Source organism: Callithrix jacchus, chromosome 4, assembly GCF_049354715.1.
Source record: "Callithrix jacchus isolate 240 chromosome 4, calJac240_pri, whole genome shotgun sequence".
Classification (NCBI taxonomy): Eukaryota; Metazoa; Chordata; class Mammalia; order Primates; family Cebidae; genus Callithrix; species Callithrix jacchus.
This window is the reverse complement of record NC_133505.1, coordinates 51594147-51621630: the sequence shown is the minus strand read 5'-3', so window position 1 is coordinate 51621630 and position 27484 is coordinate 51594147. Positions and strand designations below refer to the sequence as shown.

The window sequence follows — 27484 nt, the reverse complement described above, 5'->3', positions numbered from 1 at the left end:
AGGCCACAGCAAGCCCCAGGCACTAGAAAGGTATGGACCGAGGTGGCAGAGGGTAGCAGGCAAGCTTTCCCTTCTTCACTGTTTCAACCAAGATCTGCTCCACCACAGGGACCCCAGCCAGGGCTCTGTACCCTGAGCAACCTCTGCCCAGAAGGCAGGAAGAAAACTGGAAGGAAATGCTAGGCAGCTATAGCCCAAGGGAGAGGGCAAGGGTGAAACCCAGGTAGCCCATTCACCCAGGAGTCTTCTCCACTCAGAGCCGAAGGCCCGCACCCAGCCCAGCAGGCCCCTGCACTCAGGCTGCTTGCTGCTTCTCCAGTGCAGAGCTCACAGCAGGTGGGGAGGTGTTCTGTTCCAATGCAAGCTCCTGCCCAGAGGCAAGGGCCAAGGGTAGCTCTTCTTTGTGAAACCAGCATGGCAATGCAAAGCCATTTCGAGGCTACATGACCTGAGACAGGCTACATGACCTGAGACATACAACCTCCTAAGCCTCAATGTCTTCATCCACAAAATGGGGATAGTAGTATATATTTCAGAGGACCACTATGATAATTACAGTAAAACATGTGAAGTTCTTAACTGAGGGCCTGGCCTACAGGGAGCCCCCAATAAAGGTGCCTCTGTTGCTCCTGGCCCAGCCCTGGATACCTTCTCCCTCCCTCCCCATCCTCACCCCCATCCTCACCTTCTGCTTGGTGCTGAGGGGCTGTGACTTCAATTTTTCATCCTTGCTCTTGGAAATCCTCAGGAACTGCTTGAGGTCTCCCTAAGGGAAAAGCCAGGCATCTCACTCAGGTCAGTGCACAGCCATTTGGCTGTAAGCCTCAGACCAAGCAGACGCTTGCTGAATTCCTGCCTGGGGAGGCAGTGAGAAGTCTAAGCTAGCCTGGGCCCCTTTCCCAAAGGGAAAGTTCACTGGGAGTGCAGAAATTTAAAAATATACAGAAGACACCTCCTAGAGGCTCCCTCAGTCAGAAAGAGAAGAGAATTGGCATTTCTACCCCAAAGGGAACCCCCAGAGAGGTGAGGCAACACAGCCCCTATCCTCAGTGAGCCAGGAAGAAAACAGTCCCCTACCCTCTTTGCTCAAAGATTCCTGAGAGGAAACTCCTGTCCTCCAGAGATTTACAATTTAATAGAAACGAACAGAGGAGAATGCCAGCAACAGAAACATACATAAAGCATTCATGTACTTGTTTTTAAATTTTTTGTAGAGACAGAGTCTCACTATGTTGCTGGTCTCAGACTCCTGACCTCAAGTGATCCTCCTGCCTCAGCCTCCCAAAGCACTGGGATTACAGGTGTGAGCCACTGTGCCCAGACTCATAAGTACTTGTTAATGGAAAGACTGATAGGACTCCTGCCCACTCTTGCTCCAGAGCTAGGGATTTGAGAAGCAGAAGTTTCAGGACCATGGGCTGAGGGCCAGGACCAGCTGGGGAATGAAGAGGAAGGGGCAGCTCTGGGAAAAACCCTGAGTGGAGAGGAGAAGGCTGGTGGCTGGGGTTACACTCATGCCACAAGTGGTGCTAGGAAGGAGGGAATGAAAGTGGGTTCTGACATATTTATTCTCAAGTGGGGACGAGCTTTTGGTGAGGAAAAAATAACAAACCAAAGAAACAAGAGTCAGAGAAGACAGCCTGGAAGGCATCCCTGCAGTGTGAGAGTGAGAAGGCCCAGAAGAACTTAGGACCAACCCCCTGAGGTACAGATGGAAAGATGGGGGGTGCTGATAAAGGAAAAGGAGGCATCCAAGAGCAAAGAGGGCAGAAGCTGAGCACCACAAGTTGGGAAAGGTGTAACAGCAGGCAGGCAAGGGCTCGGCTGAGACCACACGACGTAATGTTCTCCTGGTGCTCCAAACCCTGACTCACACCATTGTAGGACACTGCCCTACCAAGACCCCCAGGAGAGCAGTGAAGGCAGAAGCTGAGCATCGCAAGGTGGGCAAGGTATAAGAGCAGGCAGGTGAGGGCTCAGCTGAGACTGCATGAGATAAGGTTTTCAGAGTGCTCCAGCCCGACTCCCACCTTTGTAGGACACTGTCCTACCCAAGACCCCCACATCCTCTGCTAGCAGCATACCAGGTCCACATACTCCAGCACCATGTAGTGGGGCTCAGCCTCCCGGCACAGCCCCAGGAGCCGCACCACGTTGGCATGGTTCAGCTTCCCAAACATCTCCAACTCCCTCCGGAAGTCCAGCTGCTGCTGCTCGTCCTTGCTCTGCAGGCTCTTCACAAGTACCAGGGTCTCTGCCACTCCCTCCTCCAAGCCCTGAGCCTTTGCCAGGAACACCTCCCCAAACTCACTCTTCCCTGTGGGTACAGTCTGAGTCAGCCAGCCACCTTCACCCAGGCAGAGGCAGCCCCTGACCTTGGGGAAGGGCCTAGACTCTCCGACAGCGGGGACCCACCCACCTGGGCTGGGCATGAGACCCAGTTCTGCTGTGACCCCCTCCCTCCTTAGGCTTCAGTGTCTCCAACAGCAAAATAAAGAGTTGAACTAATATCCAGCATTTTCCAAAGGGTGACTTGCATGAGAATTTTTGGTGGCTCATGATAAACACGTCTTTTTTTTTTTTTTTTTTTTGAGGCAGAGTCTCACTCTGTCGCCCAGGCTGGAGTGCAGTGGTGAGATCTCAGCTCACTGCAACCTCCACCTCCAGGTTCAAGCAATTCTCCTGCCTCAGCCTCCCAAGTAGCTGGGACTACAGGCCCATGCCACCATACCCAGCTAATTTTTTTGTATTTTTAGTAGCGGTGGGGTTTCACTGTATTAGCTAGGATGGTGTCAATCTGCTGACCTTGTGATCTGCCTGCCTCAGCCTCCCAAAGTGCTGGGATTACAGGCATGAGCCATGGTAACCGGTAAACACATCTTAACGTATGCTAGGAAAAAATTTAACTACAACAAACCCATTTCTCATGTTTTTTCCTAGAATAAAAATAACTTAGTTTTTTTTTTTTAAAGGAGTCAATTTAAATAAAACATCAAGTAAATAATACTACAGGTGGCACACAGGAATGACAAGATCTGTTCAAAGGGCAGTAACGGGCCCCAGGGCCACACTGGACAAGATCTCTACCTATGATTCCCTCCACCCCTAACATTCTAGGTTTCAGGGACTTCAGAACCACTAGCCCATCCCCAGCCTCAAGACACAGCCAGTGACCTGCAGTTGGGCAGGGGCAGCTGTCATCAAGGCAACATACCCAGCGTGGTGATGGGCTGCAGGCTGGCCCGAGGGAAGTGCAACTTATCACTTGTGCTGTGGCGTTTATTGGTGGCTGCAGAGCCAGAGCCCAAGCTGGTCAAGGCCACTTCCTCTTGGATCTCTGCTGAGGGCTGCCCATTCTGCAAAGGCCCGCCTGGGAAGAAGGAGCACAGAGAAGTGTCACAAGGAGACCAGACACGCTGGCCACCACAGGGATTTCTGTTCTGTCCCCTGGTCTTCCACTCTTGCCAAATTGGGTCCAATCACATGCTCCACATGAAAGAGTGAGCCCAAATGATGAAATGATGGGGCTGGGGCTGTGTGGTGGAGAGATGGGCATCCGCCAGGGTATGACCACTTAGTGATGCAACTGATTATGACCTCTGAGATGGAATCAACTGCAATGTCTAATCTGAACCGCTGGTCCTTGAACACCATAGCTACAATAAGGATTTTTTGCTTTCATGGGGCCTCCTATTGGCCAAAGCCCTAAACAGGCACAAAGGGAAACATCACAATAATGGAGACCTGACCCCTGCTCCTGAACACCTGAGCAGATAGGAGAGACCCAGCAATGACCTCAGGGAGCTACCAGTCCAGGGAAGTGGGGGTAGGAGAAGGGAAGCAAACAGAAAGACTGCCCTTGGGGGAACTCTAAACTCTAAACAAAGCGAGCAACAGCAACATGTATACATGATGATATCTGTGGCTTCGTGCTGGGAGGAGGAAACAGCAGGGAATCATAGGAAGCTGGCCCAAGGAGATCCAATGAAGAGGTCTCAAGCCAGGTTGTTCAGAAGCCCAGTCCCGGGGAATCTGTCAACTCCAGGCTTCCCGCCAGGGGTGGGGCAGCCCCAGGTCCAAAGCCCAGCACCTGTTTCCAGACTCCTGGTGCTCTCCCCTCCGTGGCCGCGAGAGGGCGCTCAGCTCCCGCCCACGGGCACCACCTCCCTATCCAGGGCCCCTCACCATTGAGGCACTCCATCTCTGGCTCCTCGCCCTCAGGCTGCTTCTGCAGCCGCTTGGCTTTGCAGCGCTTCTTGCAGTAGAACATGAGGCCCAGCACAGCAATGATGTAGGCCACAGCCGCACCCACCGACAGCCCGATGGTCTGGATCATCTTGTAGGGGGGAGGGCTGCCAGGACCCTCCGACTCCTCCGGCACCGGCTTGTCTGAGAGACACATGGATGGGTCTGGGCAGGGGCTGCTAAGCAAACCAAGCCCTGCTTCTCCATTAACTCCTCCCAGCCCCATCCATGGGACAACTTTACAGATGGCCCGGGAAGGTTGCCACCTGTACTGGCTTTAATGAGGGCCAGCAGGTCCTCATGCCCCACCAAAGTCACAGGAAGACTCTGAAGGAGATGAGGCCAGGGATTCCCAAGCTGGCTGTGCATCAGAAGCCAAGACAGGTGATGGGGATGGGAAGCATACCTGTCAGGAAGCTGCCACAAACCCAGACTATTTATTAAGAAGCTTCCTGGCCAGGTACACCTGTAATCCTCACACTTTAGGAGGCCAAGGCAAGCGGATCACGAGGTCAGGAGTTGGAGACCAGCCTGACCAACATGATGAAACCCAGTCTCTACTAAAAAATACAAAAATTAGCTGGGCGTGGTAGTGCTCACCTGTAATCCCAGCTACTCGGGAGGCTGAGGCAGGAGAATCACTTGAACCCAGGAGGCGGAGGTTGCAGTGAGCCAAGATCGTGCCATTGCACTCCAGCCTGGGCAACAGAGTGAGACTCTGTCTCAAAAAAAAAAAAAAAAAAAAAAAAAAGAAGCTTCCTAAGTGACTTGATAATGTGAGCCAGGAAGCCAGGGAGAGCAGCACTGGGGAGTTTCAGGTTTAGAATTCCAGGTACTGCCTGGCACAGAGCAGGTTTTTCTATAAACAGATCTGTAGAAGAGATCTGCTGCCTAGGGGCTTTTCAACGGCCCACATGGAGGGGTCTCAGGGGCCATTGGGGGAATGAAGGGAGAGAGACCATGCAGGATCCCCCACTTGCCACACACACCCCAGTGGCTCTCACCAAGGGGCCGCCTCACTTCGTTTTTATCCACTTAAACTTTCACATTGTATTTTGTCTAGAAAAAGAACTCTGCTGCTAAACCAAGAAAGTTTGAGAGCTTCTCATTTAAACCACCTCTACCTGTGAATGCAGAAACAAGACCTCAGAGGAGAAATAAATCCCCCAGGGGCACAGAGCTAAGTGCAGGGTCTTTTACCTGACTCATCATCCTCTCTGGGCCTCCTGGAGAAAAGAACTTTGCCCTGCTGCATTCTGACCTGGTCCTCCCCACCCACCCTGAGATATGTGTGGCTGCTGCAGGAGACCCGGAAGGCAGCACACCACCACCCCCAGCAACACACACACACTCCACTGGCTGTGGGATGCTACATAAACGACAGCCTGGCTCTAAGCAAGGACTCTAAGACTGCCTTGGCGAGGTGAAAAAGACATAGCCGAATCCCCTCCCCTGCCACAAAAATGGCTTCTGTGCCATGTTCTGTACACAGGGGCTGATTGAGTACAAGGTGACAAACGTCCGGGTCCACCACTACCTGTGCAGGACACCTCTCCCCAGCCCATACCCACGACATAGAGGGGGGCCTCCGTATGCTTGATGTTGCAGCTGTTCCCCGCAATGCAGGTGTAGCGGCCTGAGTCCTCAGGGGCCACGTCATGGATCACCAGGGAGCCATTCTGGAAGATGTGCATCCTTCGGGAGAGAAGCCACAGCGCTAGCTGGCTCGCAGGCAGAGGGGGCTGCAGGAGAGGAGAGGCGAGGGGTGTGGAAGGGGGGTGGCCTTACCTGGGTCCCAGCTTGGTGGGGTCCAGGATGCGGTCCTTGCCCTTCCACTGGATCAGTGGCTTAGGGTCCCCCTGGGCCTCGCACTGCAGCAGGGCTGTGTGGCCCTGGTACACAGTTGTGCGCTCTGGCTCCACTTTGAAGGTGATAAAAACTGGATGGAAAGAGACCAGCGAGGGGCAGGGAGGGGTGAGCCAAGGGGATGGCTGGGTACAGGGTGCTGCCCCAAAGGGCTGCCCAGCCCCAGGGCCCTGCCATGGTCGCACCTGCCACAGTGAGCTGGACGTGGGCACGAATCTGGCCCTGTGGCCCGTTGGAGGCAATGCAAGTATAGTTGCCAGCGTCATCTCGAGTCACCCGGGCAAAGTGCAGGGTCCCAGCGTTGTCGGTCACCCACTCTGGGAGGCTGCTCCCATCTGCAGGGGTAACAAAGGGGAATTATGGGAAGAATTAGAGTTACACGATGGCTGGCAATGCCGTCAGCCCCTTACCTCTACTCAAAAACAAAGTCCAAACTCCTGAGCCAGGTGTTGAAAGCCCCCCATTATGTACCCCTCTTCCAATTCTTCAGTATCACCTCCCCCTCCTCCTACCGCCCTGTGTAACAGTCCACTTCCACCAAACCGGACTCTGCTTGGGCCCAGAATCCGCCCTGTCCCTGCCCCCAACCTGTCACTCCTCCCTCCTCGAGCCCATTCCCACTCTGCCATCCCAGGCTGTGGATCCATTTTGAGCCTCAGCTCTCTGGGAAAGTTCCCCCAGACCTGAGTAGAGGGAGCCTACTTCCTCCTCAGAATCTATAACTCTACTCTCTCACTCTAGGTGGAAATGTCAAAATTGGTCCAACCTTTTAAAAAACAATCTGGCAACTCGCATTAAGGGTTATAAAAATGTTCATACCCTTTCATGCACAGTTATTCCATTTCTGGGAATCTTTCCCAAAGGAAATGAACCTAAATCCAGAAAAAAAACTTTGGCTTAAAGTTGTTTATTGTAGCAATTAAAAAAAAGGGGGTGGGTAGGTGGTTAACAACCAAATCTCTAACATTTAAGGAATAGTTAAGTAAATTACAGTGAATTCAATTGCTGAAACATTGTTAGGATCATCAAAACGAATATTCATGCAGAATGTATAAAGAAGTGGGGAAATGGCCAGGTATGGTGACTCACACCTGTAATCCCAGCACTTTGGGAGGCCGAGGCAAGGGGATCACCTGAGATCGGGAGTTCGAGACCAGTCTGGCCAACATGGTGAAACCCCATCTCTACTAAAAAAAAAAAAAAAAAAAAAAAATTAGCTGGGTGTGGTGGCATGCGCCTGTAGTCCCAGCTATTCAGGAGGCTGAGGCATGAGAATCGCTTGAACCCAGGAGGCGGAGATTGCAGTGAGCCAAGATCATGCCACAATACTCCAGCCTGGGAGACAGAGACTCTGTCTCAAAAAAAAAAAAAAAAAAAAAAAGTGGGGAAATGCTTGACAATATTAAGTAAAAGGGTATAAGATTACACCATTATTAAAACATAAACAAATAATATTTTAAAAGCTACATAGTTAAGTATTATCTACTTCATAATAAGCATGTCTTCAGGTGTGCACCACCATGCCTGGCTAATTTTTTAATTTTTTTGTAGAGACCAGGTCTCCCTATGTTGCCAAGGCTGGTCTCGAACTCCTGGGCTCAAGCGATCCTCCTGCCTCAGCCTCCCAAAGTGGAGGACTGCATTTTTTCTCCCAATATTTTCTAAAGGAGTCCATTTAACTTTTTTCCTTCCTTTCTTCCTTCCTTCCTTCCTTCCTGCCTGCCTTCCTTTTTTTTGAGTCAGAGTCTAACTCAGTCACCTAGGCTGCAGTGCAGTGCTATGATCTTGGCTCACTGCAGGCTCTGCCTCTTGGGTTCAAACAATTCTCCTGCTTCAGCCTCCCAATTAGCTGGGACTGCAAACATGTGCCACCACACCTGGCTAACTTTTGCATTTTTAGTAGAGATGGGGTTTTGCCATGTCGGCCAAGCTAGTCTCAACTGGTCTCAAGTGACCCACTCATCTCAGCCTCCCAAAGTGCTAGGATTACAGGTGTCAGCCACTATGCCCAGCCTCCATGTAATTTTTATGTTGGAAAAATAAACTATTTTGGCAGGTGGGAAGGAAGGGCTTTACAATACTGTCTGGACCAATCCAGTCACTTCTTGCCTTGAGTCGTCTTCCACGTTGTCCAACGCTGCAATCTGACCTTTTCTGTGTCTGGCTTTTTCCTTCCTAAACTATAAATCAGCCCTGCATTGCTTGTCTCATCTCCACATTTCCTGGCACAATGCAGGGCACCCAGCTGGCCCTCAGGTATGCATCTCAATCAGTGGACTGCCCTTCCTGGCCCCACCCTATGCTGGCACTGTACCCACCTGCCCGTACCCACTTAATAGTGGGCTTCTCTCGGCCTGTGGCTGAGCAGGGCACTGTGGCCTCCTTGTCGAACTCCATGCACTGCTGCGGCTGGGGTGGTGGTGTGAACTTGAGCTTCTCTGTCTCAGCAGAGGGTGGGTGGAAAGAGGAGGAATTGAGTCCGCTGGAGAGGCCAGGGCCAGGCCTGCCACTCTTTCCCCTTTCCTCTCCTGCCTAACCAGGAAGGGTGCTCCCCCAAGACATGCTGGCTCACCCAGCACTTGCACACGGGCTTGGGCCTCGATGCTGCCAGCAGGGGTGCTGCTCACACAACGGTACCATGTCCCATCGTACACCTCCACGTTGTTGATGCGCAAGGTCCCATTCTTGGAGACCTCGAACCGTGAGTCCTGCAGCACAGGTGAGAGGCCTCAAAGCCTCAACCCATACCCACCTCTCCCTGGAGGCCACCTCCGAGGAAAGAGCGCTGTGGAGGTGAGCACAGAAGAGAGCAGGTGGAGGGAGGCCCCCGCCCACCTGACAGCAACAGTCTTCTTTCTCACCTCTGAGATGAGCATCTGGTTTCTGTACCAGACAACTATGGGTTTGGGTGTGGCCTGGGTCAGGCAATGCAAGTAGCCGGGTTTGCCCTCTTCCAGCTGGCTGTCTTGGGGCTTCTTCAGCCATGTGGGCACAGCTAGACAGACAGGAAGGAAACAGTGAAGCCTGCTTCACAGGTCTCCAAACCAAAGGACCCAACTCCAAGAAATTCTAATACCATTCTGGGCCCTGAGTTCAGAAGCCCCATGCTGCTTAGAAGGCAGGAGTTTTCCTTTAAGGAAGACCCAGGTGCCAGCACATTGTTTTTTCCCTTTGAGACAGGTTCTCACTCTGCCACCCAGGCTGAGGTACAGTGACACAATTACGGCTCACTACAGCCTCGAACTCCTAGGCTCAAGTGATTCTCCCACCTCAGCCTCCCAAATAGCTGGGACCACAGGCATGCACCACAACACTCAGCTATTTTTTTTTTTGAGACAGAGTTTCACTCGTTACCCAGGCTGGAGTGCAATGGTGCGATCTCAGCTTACCGCAACCTCCGCCTCCTGGGTTCAGGCAATTCTCCTCCCTCAGCCTCCTGAGTAGCTGGGACTACAGGCATGCACCACCATGCCCAGCTAATTTTTTGTATTTTTAGTAGAGAGGGGGTTTCACCATGTTGACCAGGATGGTCTCGATCTCAACCTCGTGATCCACTAGCCTCGGCCTCCCGAAGTGCTGGGATTACAGGCGTGAGCCACCATGCCCTGGTATCTTTATTTTTTGTAGAGATGGGGTCTTGCTATGTTGCCCAGGATGGTCTCAAACTCATGGCCTCAAGCTGTGCTCCCTCCTTGGCCTCCCAAAGTGCTGAGATTATAGGCATGAGCCACCACACTGGGCCACCAGCACCTTTTGAAAGTTATCTTAGTTAATTGCCACTTAGTTAATTAACTTAGTTAACATTATCTTAGTTATAAGCCCCCATGGTAGACAGGGAGTGGCGGCTCCTGCCTGTAATCCCAGCACTTTGGGAGGCTGAGCAGGGAAAATTGCTGTGAGCCATTGAACTCTAGCCTGGGCAACAGAGTGAGACCCTCATCTCTAAATAAAAAAAAAAAAAACCCAAGGTATGTATTCCAACACCCATTTTACAGCTAACGAAACAGATGTTCAAAGAAGTAATGGTGGCTGGACGTGGTGGCTCACGCTTGTAATCCCAGCACTTTGGGAGGCCAAGGAGGGTGGATCACTTGAGATCAGGAGTTTGAGACCAGCCTGGCCAACATGGTAAAACACTGCCTCTATTAAAAATACAAAAATTAGCCGGGTGTGGTGGCACACACCTCTAATCCTAGCTATTCAGGAGGCTTAGGCATGAGAATCGCTTGACTCTGGGAAGCAGAGGTTGCAGTGAGCCAAGATGACACACACCACTGCACTCCAGCCTGGGCGACAGAGCAAGACTCCATCTCAAATGAAAACAAACAAACAAACAAACAAACAAAAAACAAAGAAAAAGTATCCCCAATGAAAGCAGGTGATTCTCAGCCCTCAACTGGAAGAAGGTCTGACCATGCGTCTTGCCTTTGTGCCTGCACTGAGTGTCCTGAGCACAGCACAGGGGTGCTGTGATTCTCACCCGAATCATGTGCCTGAGCACAGGCATCTGTCTTCTGAGATTTCAGTATCCTACCAGGGATACTAGCATCTCAACGTCACATTTACAAAGCCACTTTCATATTCAAATCTTTTTGCAAATTTACCCATTCGGAAAGATGTTAATAATATTAAGGGAAGTGGAAGAAGCGGATTGCAAAACAGTTTGCATGTGTGTGTGTCTCTGCGTGCAGGTTATAGCTTTTACTGTGCATCCTTTTAAACTACCACAAAAGGTTTAGAACAAGCCGTGGTATAAAGAAACAAGTAAACAAATGAATCCCTATGCCTGTGGTAAGGCTATAAAAGGTTTACCATGTGTATTTGCAGTCATATTTCTTGCTTTTTCTTCCTTTTTTCATAAGTAATGTTTAGTAAAGAAATTTGAAAAGTATAACAAACTAAAACGAATTAAAAATCACCTATAATTTTTTCCACCATTACCTCCCCAAAAAGAAAAAGAAAAATCATTTTCATCTACTTCATTTCACCTTTCCAACCACCTTGTGGGGTAGGTAGTAGATTACTGGCTCCACTTTATGGATGAGGAGACTGAACCCTAGTAGGGTGGGTGATTTGCTACCGGTCACTCTGTGCATTGGAAGCATAGTGGGACCCAGGTCTGTAGACTCCCAGTCCATTGCTCTTTCCTCTGGTGCACCCGCCCGAGCCCCTGTGATTGGCTCTCCACTGTCTACTCCAACTCCTGATGGTGAATTGATTCTCAAACCCACAGGGCCCAGAACTGGGAGGGCCTCCGGTGAGCACCAGGGAAGCCTCTGTCCATCACACCCAGACCTGGGTTCCCCTCCACCTCTCCTTGGCCTTCAGGACAAAGGTGCTCACTGGCCACAGTGATGTTGATATCCTGTCTCCGCTGACCAGCCAAGTTGGCCGCATGGCAGGTATAGACACCAGCATCGCTTTCAGCGATACTGGTCAATACCAGCTCGTGACCCTTCTGGTAGACCCTGCCATGGGTGGGCAGCCGGACTCCCGCGTGCTCCCACCACACACTGGGCTCTGGCAGACCCTTGGGAGGAAGGCAGGTCACACGCTCCTCACTGCCAGCTGTGAACACCCGTGGCTCAAATAGTGGCATGTCTTCAATCTCTGCAAGGATATAAGTGGGAGGAACAGCCTGATTGTTGTGGGTCTCAGGGTACATGATGCTCTCCCACAGCAAGCCTAGGCCCTTTCCCAGCACAAACCCTCCCCTGCACCTCCTCTTCCTACCCCCAGCATCCTTTTCTTCCCCTGCACTCTAAGCTGCTGAGTAAAAACAGAAGCCTAAATCTCTGTTTATGCCAATAATATTAAATGCCAATAATAATAAATAATAATATGCCAATAATATTAAAGGCAGCCCCCATGTCAGAACCCCAGAGTCAGAGACTCACCTGCTAGATGAAGTGTGGCCTCCAGGATGACGGGTGGGCCCCTCTGCCCCTGGCCGATGCAGCGGTAGGCCCCTGCATTGCGTGGCCGGACCTGGCTCAGCAGCAGGGAGCCGTTGGCAAACACTGTGGCTCTGCGGAGGTGTGGGGGGCTGCAGAGGGGAGAGTGCCATTTGGAAAAAGTGGCCAATAGACCTACTTCTGCAAAAGTCAGAAATGTAGGAAGGAATTGACCAGGAACAGGGCAGAGAGAAGGAAGCTGACACTCCACGCTGGTGTGTGTGCCTGTATAGGCTTGCTCAGGTGCATGTGCAGGTGTGTGTTCCAACAGAGATCAGCTCTGGAAGTGATGAGGCAAATGGCAGTGCAGGTGAGAGACAGAGTGATATGGTTTGGCTGTGCCCCCGCTCAAATCTCATCTTAAATTGTAGCTCCCATAATTCCCATGTGTTGTGGGAGGGACCCAGTGGGAGGTAATTGAATCATGGGGGCAAGTCTTTCCCATCCTGTTCTCATGATAGTGAATAAGTCTCACAAGATTGGATGGTTTTAAAAAGAGGTATTTCCCTGCACAAGCTCTCTCTCCTTTTGTCTGTTGCCATCCACGTAAGATGTGACTTGCTCCTCCTTGCCTTCTGCCACAATTGTGAGGCTGGCCCAGCCATGTGGAACTATAAGTCTGATTAAACCTCTTTTGTAAGTTGTCCAGTCTCGGGTATGTCTTTATCAGCAGCATGAAAACGGACTAATACACAGAGTAACCCCCATGTGCAACTGTCAAGACAGGGGAGCCACCTTCCTACAGGGCCATGCTGATAGGGCACCGAGCCCTAGGGTCAGAAACCCCTCAGCCACACCAGATGGGCTACAGATGGTGTCCTCAGGGCTGAAGCCAAGTGGCATCCAAGCCCCTAGCCTAGGAAGCCACACACCCAAGGACCAGGGTCATGCCCAACACTGTAAAAATGTTCTATGCCCTCCTAGGGTCCAGGCAAGAACAGAAGTCCCTGTAGCGGGCCAGAACCTTCTAGGAGTGTTTGCTTCCTCCAGAAAGTGTGTGTTTGTATGTGTATATGAGAGAGAGAAATGTCTTTGCCACGCTGGATCATGCTATCTAGACTGTGACCACCTGAACACCTAGGTCTCTTGTGCCTCTCTCATCCCTAGGGTCTCTACCCTTCCATCCTAGAAGACCCACGTGGGCAGTGGAGAGATAGAAGTGGAACCACCACTAGCTCAAAGTGTCTTTGTGCAAACTGGAAAAGGGCTCTTCCTAGAGACTCTTCCCTTTGTTAGACTCACTTTGTAACAGTGAAACATTTGAGCATGTCTGTTGGAAATCTGAAAGAATACACGTACAAACCCGTGATGTCTGTGATATGAACCGCACCCGCTTCTAGAGAACGCATGTGTGTGGTGCACGGTACTGGAAGGCTCCTGGCCAGATGCCTTACCGACTGCGGTTAGTGATGGGAGTCTCATCCTCAAAGACCCACTGCAGGCTTGGGAGTGGCTGGGCTGAGAACTGGCAATGGAACATGGCCTCCTCATTCCTCGCTACTACCACGTCCTGGGGTGCCAGTACCACCCTGGCAAAGCTTTCATCTGGAGAGGGAAAGATAGGGGAACGAGCAGGCTGGGTGGTGAGATCTTCCTGTCCGCACCTCACCCCTTCCGCCCCAACCCCAGGCTCACCAGCAATGCTCAAGGTGAAGTTCTGGCTGCTGCAGGCTTGGCCAAAAGCATTGTGAGCACAGCAGGAATAGAGGCCACTGTGCTCAGGACCAGCTGGCCGGAGCATCAGGTTCCGCTCCTTGCTGCTGACTGTGTGGTTGCTCTGACCATCAGAAAGGGGGCTCCCATCTCGGAACCACTGGTAGGTGGGCCTGCAGGGCAGACACAGTCAGCAGTGGGAGAGGGGGTACTCAGTGGCCAGTGGAGAGGATACAGAACCAGAGGGTCAGGGCTAGACCTTTCAGTTTATACATGGAGAAATGAGGACTGGGGAGGGGAAGGGACTTGCATAAGGGCACACAGTAATTCTGATTCAGGGGCAGAAACTAGTTGGGATTAGATCTCTCTCAGCTCTATGCACAATGTGGCCCCCTCTTCAGGTCACCAGGGGCCAGCATAGGGCAACATCTGGGGGGGGGAGCGGGGGTGAAGAGCACTGTGGTGGTGGAAGGAGTGGTCACAGAATGGAGCAAGGTGACATCTGCATAGAGTCCAGGATTTGGGGAGACATCCCTGTCTGGAATAACCGTCTCCATCCCCATCTCCTTGACTCCTTACCGAGGGTGCCCATCAATGTGACAACGAAGTGTGACCTGGGTCTGTGGCTGGATCTCAGCTTCTGAGGTTGGATGCTTCAGGACCACAGGACCTGCCTCGATCCCTGTAGCAGAGGCCACAGTTGCAGTGAGGGGCAGAGCAGGGCAAGGGTGGGAAGGCAGAGGGCAAGGAGGACAGGCAGGAAGCCGTGGAACCTCAAGGCTCTGTGCCAACAGACACAGGGAAGTCCTGGAGGCTGAGGCCGGGGCTGCAGGTACCAGATACTACGTGCCTGCCTGGTCCCTGGCAGGTCAAGCCTGACACTTGGCCAGGCGCTCAGCTGCCCTTTCCTTATACAAGCATCCAGTAGATAAATGGGCCCCAGACTTGAGGAAAAAATTTTTGGAAAAAATGTAACTTTTAATTTCCTCTTAACCACATGAGCAGAAAGAGTTGATAATAAATGCCTTCTGCCTGTCCTATTTAACTGGAAATGGGAGACGCTGAGGCAAGGGAGGGGTCCCCTGGGGCGCACAGTTGAGGGTCTGACAGGGGGACTGGGCACAGCCTCCTGGCTCTCACATTTGATGTTGAAGGAAGCATTGGCACTGCGGGCTTCTTCTCCAGTGACATCATCCCGAGCCACACACTGGAAGGTGCCATAGTCCTGCAGCCGATCCACAGCTGCAAAGCTCAGGCTGCTGCCCTGGGCGAAACGCCGCTCTGTGTCCTGGACAGGGGCCCCATCATGCAGCCAGTACACATGCACTGGGCCCAGAGCCTCGACCTCACAGCGAAGCAGCGCCCGACGCCCCTGCAGTGCATCCTGGGAGGACGGCTGCTTGATGAAGACGATGGCCGCCTGGGTACCTGTAGATGGGACAGGGGAGAGGCAGGGTCAGGGGGAGCTGCAGCCTCTGTCCTAACACAGGTACACAGGAGGAAAGGGGCTGTGTATACAAGAGACATCCAATAAGTGCAGCTGTGAAGAATCTGACGCCACAATTCCAAGAGTCCTCTGAAGAACTTTTTTTTGAGATGAAGTCTCACTCTTATCGCCCAGGCTGGAGTGCAGTGGCACAATCTCAGCTCACTGCAACCTCCACCTCCGAGGTTCAAGTGATTCTCCTGCCTCAGCCTCCCAAGTAGCTGGGATTATAGGCATAAGCCACCACACCTGGCTAATTTTTGTATTTTTAGTAGAGATAGAGTTTCACCATGTTGGCCAGGCTGGTCTCAAACTCCTGATCTGCCTGCCTCTGCCTCCCAAAGTGCTAGGATTACAGGTGTGAGCCACCATGCCCAGCCCCCAGAAGAATTTTTCAACTGTGCTGAGTACTCTGTAGGATACAAAGACACAGTAGCCTCTCCTCAAGAGGTCTCAAGACTAGAGGGGCACATAAGGCACAGTTACAGTCATGTAAATGCCAAATGAATGGGGTGAGCAGGAAGTAGTGACTCTGGAGCATAAAGGAAGAAGGGATCGCTGAGGGCTGGCTGGACAGAGAGGCTTCCTAGAGGAAGAGCGCCTGGGCCTGCAGCATCAGATCACAGGAGGTTTTGATGCCTGGCTGAAGAGCAGGCTACCTTCCCCACCATCCAGACTCAGGAGGTTCAGCAAAGTTAAATCATGACCCAAACAGTACCTTGGAAAAATGGCTTCACCCACACCCCTCGATGGTGCCAGCATCAGAGGTGGCCACAGACTGGGGATGCTTTTAATCTCACCCACAAATGCTCTGCAGTTCAACATTCCCCAGATACTTCTTTGGGAAAACCCACCCATTACCAGAGAAGCCAATATTCTCTAGAAACCTGGGCTATTGCCAAAGGCAAGCCAAGGCCATGCCCATGTCCTGCTCTCTAGCCCTGAGAATCAATCTGTGGCCAAGGCCAGCTTCTCTGTGTTAAGAGGTGAGCCACATTGTTTCAGATTTCCACGTGAAGCCTTTCCCCCTCTTGCACCATTATAGTTCAGCTCCGGCCAGGGGCATGCCCTGGACAAGGGGGGCCCTGCAACCAAAGGTGGAACCACAGTCAGTGGGAACAAAGAGGAAGAAGCCTGTACTGCACGGCAGATGGGTTAGGGAGGCGGAGAGGGCAGAGCCGGGCAGGTGGGTGACATGGTTACGACGGCAGCAGGAGCAACACGCTGGACTTTGTTCCTGGCCCGCATGGGTGCCTTACAGAGGCCTGGAGCCACTGGGCCTTGCTCACAGAAGAGGACTCCCATCCCCCATCCCCCATCCCCCATCCCCCGCCCCCGGAAGAAGAAAGAGCCACTTGGGACTACTACACGCAGCAGGCTCTGCCTTGGGCCAAACTGTCTGGGCAAGGGCAGGGCGGGACTAACAGGTCATTTTCCATCCCTTCTCAAACCACTGGAAACTAATCTTGGCCCGGAGAGCCCCTTCCAAGTCCCTGGAGGTGGGGTTCTGTTCTTGAGGGGACGAGAATCAGTCTCCTCATAAAGTCAGTGTCAAGGCAATTCCAGGATCCCCTAGGCCGGGTCCAGATGAGAGGCTGCCCCTGGGGTAGCCAACATGCTCAGTGGTGCCAGCCCTCATCTCCTGACACAAAACACAGCTACGGAGCTGGAAGCAGCTCAGAGCAGCCCATTAATTCTCAGTGCAGCACTGCTGGTTCCCTGGGTGGCACTGTTGGCTCTTCTGGGTGGCACTGTTAGTTTTCCGGGTGGGCTATCCCACCCGCTGCGCAAGTCGACAAACCTGCCCTCCCCGCACTGCTGAACACCCATCACTGTGACAATCCAAACACACCCCTCCACATTTCCAAATGATGCACAAGAATAGGGCTCTGCCCTTGCTCGTCACTGTGGTACAGATGCATAAACTCAGGTCCAGGCACATGAAAGAATCTGCCCAAGATCAAATAGCTCACATGCGGCAGAGCCAGGACTATGACTCAAAGAAACCAACCCTATGCTCTTCCCAGCCCTGCTCAGGGACTCAGAAACACCCCTAGAAGTATCTGATCCTACAACGAGGAGTCACATTTCCCACTGCCAGGTAGTGGGGTGGACATGCCACTTGCAGACAATGCTAGGCGCACAAAGGCACCCAGCAAGCACTGCCTGAACTGGTGATCTCAAAGGAAGTGTGGGGCAAGAACTGGTGCACAGAGTACTTCTGGAGCACCTCTCATGACGCAGATGGGCAGAATCAGACTGATCCCCAGTGGGCCTCTGCAAATGTGACTCGCCAAAATCCTAGGACCTTTCTCTTTCTTTTGAGCCGTAGTGTTACTCTGCCACCCAGGCTGGAGTGCAGTGGTGCAATCTCAGCTCATGGCAACCTCCGCCTCCTGGGTTTAAGTGATTCTCATGCCTTAGCCTCCGGAGTAACTGGGATTATAAATACATGCCACCACGCCCAGCTAATTTTTGTACTATTTGTGGAGACGGGGTTTGGCCAGGTTGGTCTCAAACTCCTGACCTCAAATGATCCACCTACCCCAGCCTTCCAAAATGCTGGAATTACAGGCATGAGCTACGGCGATCTACCCAAAATTCTAGGGCCTTTGACCCAGAACTCTAGGAGGTTCGTCAAAGAGCAAAGAGAGATCACCTGCCCTCGAGGTGTGGGCAGGTCCCCACTCAGCTTCTGCAGACATGGTGGGGAGCCAGGAGTCTTGCCCACACGGAGAAGCCATTAAGGGGCTGGAATCAGACAGGCTGGCCTCAAATCCCGACTGTTACACTCAGTGTCTGACCTTGGGCAAGTAACGCAGACTGTCTCAGTTTCCTCTGCCTCTTTCACAAGGCTGTCATGAGTTGTAAACCTGGAAACACACATGAAGTGCCTTGCAAAGGGTTCACCTTCAGTAAATGGCAGCTACTGTTAATATTCTCAACATCACCCTTCCTGCTCAAGGACTCAAATTCTAAGAAGATTAGAAAGCTCCCCACTTGCCAAGCCCCAGGGCCTCTCCCAGACCCTGAACAGGGGAGAAGCCATCACAGCAGAGAAGTCTGAAGGGAATAATCAGGAGGCGAGTGGGATGGAGGGGAAGGGACCCTGGGCGTACAGGAAACACAGACCACCTGCCACAGAAACCCAAGCTGGGAGAAGAGACAGCGTGACTCAGAGAGACCCCAGCTCAGCCTGGGCCACCCCCAGCTCAACCTCCAGCACCCACTCCCGGGGCTGGGAGCAGGCTGCTCCATAGCTGTGGTAAGAGATGCTGCATTCCCAGACTGCCACTCAGAGCCCCTGTGCCCCAACGACCGGGCCTGGGAAACATCAAAGCCGGCCCCGAGAGGCCCTCTGTCCTGACGTCAGCTCACAGCAGGTCCTGGTTAGTGCTTGGCTGGGACAGACTTCAGATGTTTCAAAAGGCAGAGAATGCAGCTCCCAGGCTGCTCCAAGGATCCAGCCCCTGCTGTAAGCACTTCAACCATGAGGCTCCTCATACAGGTTGGCCCAGAACTGTGGCACCCGTGTTTGCTCAGAAGACAGTCTGTGGTGTGTCCAGCCTGGCCATCTGCCCAGCCTGCAGAAGGGGACGTTGGTCTGCTGTTTGGTGTTGGGCTATTTTTGAGACAGGGTCTCACTCTGTTGTCCAGGCTGGAGTACAACGGTGCAATCACGGCTCACTGCAGCCTTGACCTCCAGGGCTCAAGTGATCCTCCCACCTAAGCCTGCCAGGTAGCTGGGACCTCAGGCCCGGCTAGTTTTTTGTAGAGACAGGATTTTGCCATGTTGCCCAGGCTGGTCTTGAACTTCTGAGCTCAAGTAATCCTCCCACCTTGGCCTCCAAAGTGTTGATTACAGACGTGAGTCACCGCACCAGCTTTGGTCTGCTGTTTTGTTTTGGGGAAAGGGGCAGCAGATGCAGAAGCAGACAAAGGAGCCCTGGGAGAAAGGTCAGATTCCAAGAAAGGAGTTGGCCTCTGCTCTTGCTTTGTCAGAATCTTTGCTGATAATAAGAAACGGAGGACAGCAATGATGGAGAAGGCAGGCAGGCGTTTCAGGATTGAGGTAGCACCTGCCTCAAGGTGATATAGTCACCAGCACATTCCCGTCCCCTTGCCCTGACATGAGAATACCCCCAGGACTGTGGTCTGGGAAAGGTCCTGGGCTTCCCAAGGCTGCCCCCTCTTTCGCTGCCAGGCCACACCAAGCAACCCCTCCACTACACACAAGGCCCCATGGAGATGCAGGCCACGTGACCCCAGAGGCAGCCAGCTCCATGTGTAGCTTTGGGGCTGCCAAACAGCCCTGCCCCCGCTGCTCCCTAGTGACGCTACCTTAGTGTGTCCTCTGCACCCTTCTTCCTGGCCGTGAAATGGAGACAGCGGCCCCACCACCAAGGCTGGGTGGGGGCTAATGGGTTCGAATTCACAAAGCCCACGCACAGCACAAAGCACAGAGGGTGCTGCTTCCCCAGTAGGAGCCTGCCGCCCTGGGCTCAGCGGGCAAGAAGCCCCTCAGCAACGACAGGCAGGCAGGGCCATCTGCCCACACCAGGCACCAACCCCAACAAAGCCAGAGCTGCAAACACCCAATAAGGACATTTTCCAAGCCATTTCCTTGGCTCCCTAACAGCCATCTATATGCAGACACTCACTCTGCCTGCGTCTCCCGCGCCCGCCTTCCGCCCCCACCCCCGCCAGCATCTGGTCTGGTGCCCACCCTCCGTGTTGCTCTCTGGGCTCAGGCCCAGCCAGCCCATGTGTGTATATGTGTGTGTGTATATACACACATAAGTGTAAACACAATTGTTATAGAGAGCAGAGAGCAGCAGGAAGTTTTTCCTAAGTATTCCCAGTAATTTTGTCTGCTTCGATCCAACGACCCATCTGGGCCAGTCAACTACTCATCTCTCAGAGGCTAGAACTGGTCTAGGAAACACCCCCAGGACCTATACAGGCCTGTAATCCCAGCACTTTGGGAGGCTGAGGCGGGCAGATCACCAGGTCAGGAGTTTGAGACAAGCCTGGCCAACATGGTGAAATCTCATCTCTACTAAAAATACAAAAAGTAGCTGGATGTGGTGGCCTGTGCCTGTAGTCCCAGCTACTCAGGAGGCTGAGGCAGGAGAATTGCTTGAACTCAGGAGGCGGAAGTTGCAGTGAACCGAGATTGCGCCACTGTACTCCAGCCTGGACAAAAGAGCAAGACTCCATCTCAAATAAAAAAGAAAATGCCATCCTTCAGATGTCTCAGGACCAGGCTGAGATAGAAAGACCCTGGAAGACCCTGGTTGAGGGACTTGACGCTACCAACCCAGAAGTCCTCCAGGAGAGTGCTCCACAGAGGCATGGGGTTTTCCATGGTGGAAGGTGACTGTGTGAGTGACCGTAGGATCTCTCCCACACCCAAAGTCAACCAGCCACACACATGTGTCTGACTCTTCCACACCAGCACCACACTAAAGACTCAGTCCTTTGGCTGGGCAAGGTGGCTCACGCCTATAATCCCAACACTTTGGGAGGATGAGAAGGAGGTTTACCTGAGGTCAGGAGTTCGAGATTAGGCTGGCCAACATGGTGAAACTCTAACTCTACTAAAAATACAAAAATTAGCTGGGCATAAACACATGTGGTGGCACATGCCTGTAATCCCAGCTACTTGGGAGGTCGAGGCAGGAGAATTGCTTGAACCACTGCACGCCAGCCAGAGCAAGATCCATTTCAAAAAAAGAAAAAGACCCAGTCTCCAGCCTCATAGCCCAGGTCCCTATAGAGGATATCCTGAATGCCAGATGGCCTCTAGAGACCAGGCCAAGGTGGGTGGCTCCTGTAGGGCACATGCAGACTCCCAAGGGAGAGGTTTGCCAGCTTCCCAAAGTAGGGAGACACCAGGCCACAGGGCAGGAGAAGCAGCCCGGGGGCTCCCTGACCCACAGAGGACAAACCTCCTCTCAAGTCCCCACCACTTGGAAACTCTGAGGGGGCCAAGCCAGAGGGCCCAGGGAGCCTCCCCAGCCCCTGAAAAGCCTCCCCCAGGGGCCAGTACACTGTACTGCAGACCACATACCTTGAAGATTTGATTGACATACTCTTAATTGCTCTTGAGCCACTCCAAAGGTGTGAGGCCGAGACTTTTTTTTTTTCTTTTTGAAACAGGGTCTCACTCTGTTGCCCACGCTGAAGTGCAGTGGTGCAATCACAGCTCACTGCAGCCTTACCTCCCAGACCCAAGCAATTTTCCCACCCTCACCCTCCTGAGTAGCTGGGACCACGGGCATGTGCCGCCATGCCCAGCTAATTTTAAATTTTGTTTGTAGAAGTGGTTGCCCAGCCTGGTACTGAACTCCTGGGCTGAAGTGATCCTCCTGCCTCAGCCTCTCAAAGTGCTGGGATTACAGGCATGAGCCACCACGCCTGGCCACATTTGTACTGTTCCGAAGAACAATCTCAATTGCTGCAGGAATAAGTCACTTGAGTGAACAGTAAGTCCAGTCATCTCCCTTTCACCCAGGTTGGCAGAAACACAAAATGCTGCAGGGGTATTTGTGAGTCTGAGGATTTAGAATGTCTCCCTCGACTACCACCAGTACACTGTATGCGGTTTCAGTGCAAGCAACCCAGACTGCTGGTGAGCCCAGAGCATAAGGGCTCAGAGGTCACTGAAGATAAACAAGCTGACTCCAAGATGCAGTGAGCTGCAGATCACAAAATTCTGTTCCCTTTCTATCTTCCCAGGGTCTACAAAAGGCCCCAGGTTCACCAACAGGAGCCCTCCACAATCCATCCCAGCCCCTGCCCTCAGGGCAAGAAAGAGCAGAGCCAGGACCCTGCTGAGTTTTTCTGTCCTGGGATTTAATATCAGTATCTGGAGAGGTTCCCACATTCAGATTACGGAAACAGAACAGAATCACCAGGGACTGGGACAGAAACAATTTAGCAGAGGCCGGTTCTTACATCCCGGGTAAAAACCACAACTCAGACTTGCCTGTCCCACTCCCGGGAGGCTCTGAAGGGGCAGATTAACCTCTAACAGCAGGAGTAAGGCCTTGGATCCAGTATCACATGGTACCCAAGCACAGAGAGACAAAAACGCCAGCCGGCTGAGTCAGGCACAGTGCCTGTAATCCCAGCAACTCGGGATCCCTTGAGGCCAGGAGTTCAGCCTGAGCAACACAGTAAAAAAAAAAAAAAAAAAAAAAAAAGCAGCCGGAAATGTGCAACATGGCAAAAGGTGCTCCCCAGCCAGAGGTCACCATCAGCCCTTGGACCCCGCCTATCCTCTACTGAGGCTGGAAGCATTAGACCCATTAAGTGACCCTTAAATGGCTGTGGAGGAGTCTCCAAGGAAGTAGCAATGAATGAAAAATACAGCTGGAGTGAGGTGGTGTGAGGAGATGGAAGGAACACAAGTTAGGGAAACCTGGGTTCTGTTTGATACAGCCACTCACCAGGACGACCCTGGCCAATCGCCACCTCCTCCCAGGCAGTCCGATCTGTAAAATTACAGAAATGAGAGGATGCAACTGGACAGTCACCAAGACCTAACACTAGAGTGGCTGCAATGAATTGAAGAGGTAGTTACAGAAAGAGGAGCCCAGCTGGGCGCAGTGGCTCACGCCTATAATCCCAGCACTTTGGAAGGACAAGGTGGGCAGATCACCTGAGGTCAGGAGTTTGAGACCAGTCTGACCAACATAGCGAAACCCTATCTCTATTAAAAAAAAAAAAAGGAAGAAAGAAGGCCCACTCCCTAGAATCTCCCCTACCCACCATCCGCACAGCCAGTCCCCAGAGCCCAGTTGTTAAATGCAGCACCAGGCCCAAGAGAGATTAAGAGAGACCTAACAAACAGCAGGTGTGCAGGGTCTGAGGCAGCTGGGGGTTGCAAACAGGGATTCAGCATCATTCTGATGAGCTGCTCTGCTCCTCGGCTCAGCCCCACGCAGCCTCCCCAAGAGACCTGCCTTGGCCACACACTTGCACAGAAACCTCACTGCCTGGAATACCCCGACACTCTTGCCTCTGCTGTGATTGAGAGCTTTATCCCCCAAGCTAGTAAGCTGGAGGGAAGGGCAGACATCTGTGTCCCCCTGGTGCCTGGGACACGCAGCAAATACCCTGAGAAATAAAGTCACTCAAGTGTCCATCTGAACTGAAATCTTGTCCTACATCTACATTTATCCATCTTGGCCAACTTAATTTTCCTCTCTGGGTCTCAGTTTTCTCACTTGGAAAACGGTAGCCTTGAAACCAATTTTAGTAATGCTTTATCAGCCTACGGTCCCACCCTACGATATTTAAATGAAATTCACATTAAGTATAGACACACAAAAGTCTGTCTATTTTTCAGGAAAGTTAAAAACCCCAGAAATTCTAAGGAACCGTGGAACCCAGGATTCAAAAGCCCTCGGATTTCCTAAGGAGACCCCTTCCAGAGGTGAATGCAGGGAGGAAGACCTGGAACAGAATTGCCAAGAGGAACCACTACCACTAGTTCTCAGCACCTTCCATGCCTGCGAACAGATCTGTTCTTGGCCCCAAGAGGAGAGAGACAGACAGCAGCCAGCTGTCTCCTAAAGACGCCAGTGAGAGCCTGCAGACATGATATAACAACTCAGGGAAGGCGACAGGGCTGCTGGAATGGGAGACTGGGAAATAAGCCACGAGCTCAGCCCCAGGAAGACCTCATGGTGCTCAGCCAGTGCTCCCAGTGATCCAAGAGGACAAGGAGTCCAGCCCCTGATCACCCAGGGAAGATGGGAAGAGACTTGCTGTGGACTCCACAACCATTCATTGGAGGGGTTCAGACCCAGAGCACTCCCAGGTCTCAAACTCCCAGGGATTCCGATGTGCAGGATCCTTCAGAGTCCATCATAGAGAACCATGCCAGGGTGGAGCCTGAGAGCCAGTTTCCCGTGGTCCTTCCAGCAGAGGCAGGGGGCAAACTGGACAGGCCAGGGACCACTACCTTGGACTAGTTGTACTGAACCTTAGTTTAATGATTAATTTTTAACACGGGCGTGGGAAACTCTGATAAATTCCAATTTATGAGCCCTTTTCACCCATCTCTGCCTCTCACCTGGGAGACTAATAATCCAGGCTGAGAAGCACAGCCCAGATACCTGGCCAGAGTGGCCACAGCAGCTCACCCCAAATTCCAGGTGGTGGGGAGGATGTCTTTTACACCCTGCCTGCAACCAAGCCTGCCTCGCCCACCCTACCCTTGGGGATAGGTGGCCTCAACCCCATACAATAAGGAAAATCCTCTCTGGCTTCTAAGAGGTTAAAATAGGCTGGCTGTGGTGGCTCACACCTGTAATCCCAGTACTTTGGGAAGCTGAGGTAGGAGGATCATTTGAGCCCAGGAGGTGGAGACCAGCCTGGGGAACATGATGAAACCCCATCTCTACAAAAAATAAGCCAACTATGATGGCACCCAGCTACTTGGGAGGCTGAAGTGAGAGGATGGAACTCACTGCAACTCAGGAGGTGGATGCTGCAGTAAGCCAAGATCATATCACTGTGGCCTGGGTGACAGAGTAAGACCCTGTCTTAAAAAAAAAATCTATATATCTATATATATCTATATCTATATATATATATATATATATATATATATATATATATATAGAGAGAGAGAGAGAGAGAGAGAGAGAGAGAGAGAGAGAAGTTGAAATATTCTTAAACCTGCTCTGTCCAATAGCCCCTAGCAACATGAAGTTATTTAAATTTAATTAATTAATTATTTTTTTTTTTCAAGACAGAGTCTCACTCTGTTGTCCAGGCTGGAGGGCAGTGGTGCGATCTCAGCTCACTGCAACCTCCACCTCCCAGATTCAAGCAATTCTCCTGCCTCAGCCTCCTGAGTAGCTGGGATTACAGGTGCCCACGACCATGCCCAGCTAATTTTTGTATTTTTAGTAGAGATGGAGTTTCACCATGTTGGCCAGGCTGGTCTCGAACTCCTGACCTCGTGATTTGCCTGCCTTGGCCTCCCAAAGTGCTGGGATTACAGGCATGAGCCACCGTGCCTGGCCTAAATTTAATTTAAATGAAATAAAATTGAAAATTCATTTCCTCGGTCACACGAGCCACACTTCCAGTGCTCAAGGGCCATAGGTGGCTGGTGACCGCTGTATTGTATGGCAGAAGCAGTTCCATCCTCAAAAAAAAAAAAATGGCCCATCTGACCACCTGCTTCTGGCTGCCCTAGTTCCTCTGACTGCCCACTTCTTGCCAGATCCTGTGTACAGACACACTGCCTTTTTCTTCTTTTTTTAATCCATAGGATTCTGTCTGATAAAGGACACATTTCTTTTCTTTTTTTGAGATGAAGTTTTGCTCTTGTTGCCCAGGCTGGACTGCAATGGCATGATCTTGGCTCACTGAACCTCTGCTTCCCGGGTTCATGTGATTCTCCTACCTCAGCCTCCTGAGTAGCTGGGATTACAGCCACCACGCCTGGCTAATTTTTATATTTTTAGTAGAGACGGGGTTTGACCATGTTGGCCAGGCTGGTCTCGAACTCCTGACCTCAAGTGATCTGCCTGCCTTGGTCTCCCAAAGTGCTCTGCCTCCCAGCTGGCAGAGAGATTGGGACTGGCATGAGCCATCCAGCCTAGAGGACATATTTCTGATCCAGAGAACCCTCAACACCGTCAGCCTCATTTTATAGACAAGGAAACCTGAGTCAAGGATGCCCCAGTAAATGGCAGGCTCAGGAGCCACCATGGATCTGTCTGGCTCCCAAGACTGGCTTCTTTCTGTGATGCTGCGCTGGCTGCTTCGCACTTCACTCATTAATTCTCTTTCACTCACATTCCCTCTGCAACCAATCTACTGTGTTTCATGTGAGTCCTTTCGTTTGCTCTTGTAAAAAGTGGTTGGTGTTCCACAGGCAGGTACTTCTTACTCATGTGAATGGTCCTGCAAGATATCTCACCTGCTTCCTACTCACTGTTCATACTCAGCACTATGTTCTGAGGATCCTTCTCTGTGGCCTTCTCCTACATCCTGCTCTTCTCCCAATAGATCCATGTATTGGGCTTTTCTGGGGGAGAAGAAAATGAATGCTCTTTTAAACAAATGGCTGAACACAGCTGTCCATAGTTGAAGTCTAGGCCGGACGCGGAGGCTCATGCCTGTAAATAATCCCAGTACTCTGGGAGGCCAAAGCGGGAGGATCACCTCAGGTCAGGAGTTTGAGAACAGCCTAGCCAACATGGTGAAAACCCATCTCCACCAGAAATATAACAATTACCCAGGCGTGGTGCTGGGCGCCTACAGTCCCAGCTACTTAGGAGACAGGCTGGAGAATCATTCGAACCTGGAAGTTGGAGGTTGCAGTGAGCCAAGATGGCACCACTGCACTCCATGCTGGGCAATACAGTGAGACTGAATCTCAATAAACAAACAAACAAGCATAGTTGAAGTCTACACCCTCTTCTCTGCATGCCCCAGCACCTAGCCCTGGCCTCTATCACCTACTCTGTTTCCACCACTCCTCTGGGTACACTCAGATCCTGCTTATATGCACACGTATGCATGTATATACACACACACACACACACACACAACCAGTTTTTCCTGGCCTTCTTCCTCCTCCTCTCAAGCCCAAAAAGTCACTAGAGGCTGGACCTCAGCTGGTTTCAAAGGAATAAGAGTCAGCCTCATACTTTTATATTTAGAAGCATTCTGCAAACCACTTCCCGGAGCAGACAAGAGTAAGGAATGTGAGGAAATCACTTTGCTATGTTGTGATGTGGAAAGCACAAGCCACCCAGGGCCTGTGGCAGTGGACTGTGGGCACACGAGGCAATGTTAGCACATGTACAGGAGGCAAACACACCCCAGGGCAGCCTGGCCATCCCTTATCATGGCTGGCCAGCTGGCCAGGAGCAGAGCCACAGACCCTCTCCCAAGACCCCTCCTGCTACCCTTCCCTTGGTGAGCACAGTGTCTCCACCTGTCTGGGCAGCAGCTGTTCTGGAAACAATCCTTCTTTCTGGGTAGGGTTCTTAGAAGGGGGTTTGCTCCACTCAGGCCTATAAGGCCAGACTTTAGGGCCCAACCTGGGACACAGAGAAGACTCCAGATTGAGGGAGGGGGCTGGAGGGTGCTTAGAAGAGCCAAGAGCTTGGAAGGGCAAGGGTACACTCCTGGACCCAGGCCCATGGCCGGGGGCGGGGGGTGGGCATGAGGCAGGATTTTGCACAGTACCCACTGCTCCCTTTTTAAATTTTATTTTACTTTTTGAGACGGAGTCTCGCTCTGT

The 27484-nt window shown here is 52.0% G+C and overlaps 1 protein-coding gene across 5 annotated transcripts in view; it reads right to left on the bottom strand.

Moving 5' to 3' along the window:
- Positions 1–27484, bottom strand: part of PTK7 (protein tyrosine kinase 7 (inactive)) — a 77713-nt gene that overhangs the window by 12184 nt on the left and 38045 nt on the right. For 2 of the 5 annotated variants that reach the window (XM_035295682.3, XM_078369190.1), the window contains exons 2-17: positions 14859–15146; positions 14298–14400; positions 13701–13891; positions 13460–13610; positions 12009–12157; positions 11455–11721; positions 8973–9106; positions 8684–8819; positions 8430–8549; positions 6297–6446; positions 6034–6184; positions 5813–5940; positions 4186–4389; positions 3215–3370; positions 2085–2317; positions 686–766 (exon numbers count right to left, since the gene is read on the bottom strand). In XM_035295682.3, coding sequence (XP_035151573.3) covers positions 686–766; positions 2085–2317; positions 3215–3370; positions 4186–4389; positions 5813–5940; positions 6034–6184; positions 6297–6446; positions 8430–8549; positions 8684–8819; positions 8973–9106; positions 11455–11721; positions 12009–12157; positions 13460–13610; positions 13701–13891; positions 14298–14400; positions 14859–15146 — 2642 coding nt within the window. Of the gene's footprint in view, positions 1–685; positions 767–2084; positions 2318–3214; positions 3371–4185; positions 4390–5812; positions 5941–6033; positions 6185–6296; positions 6447–8429; positions 8550–8683; positions 8820–8972; positions 9107–11454; positions 11722–12008; positions 12158–13459; positions 13611–13700; positions 13892–14297; positions 14401–14858; positions 15147–19545; positions 19780–26152; positions 26261–27484 lie in introns of those variants that run through there. The other 3 variants (XM_078369189.1, XM_078369191.1, XM_078369188.1) reach the window with 3 other exon arrangements.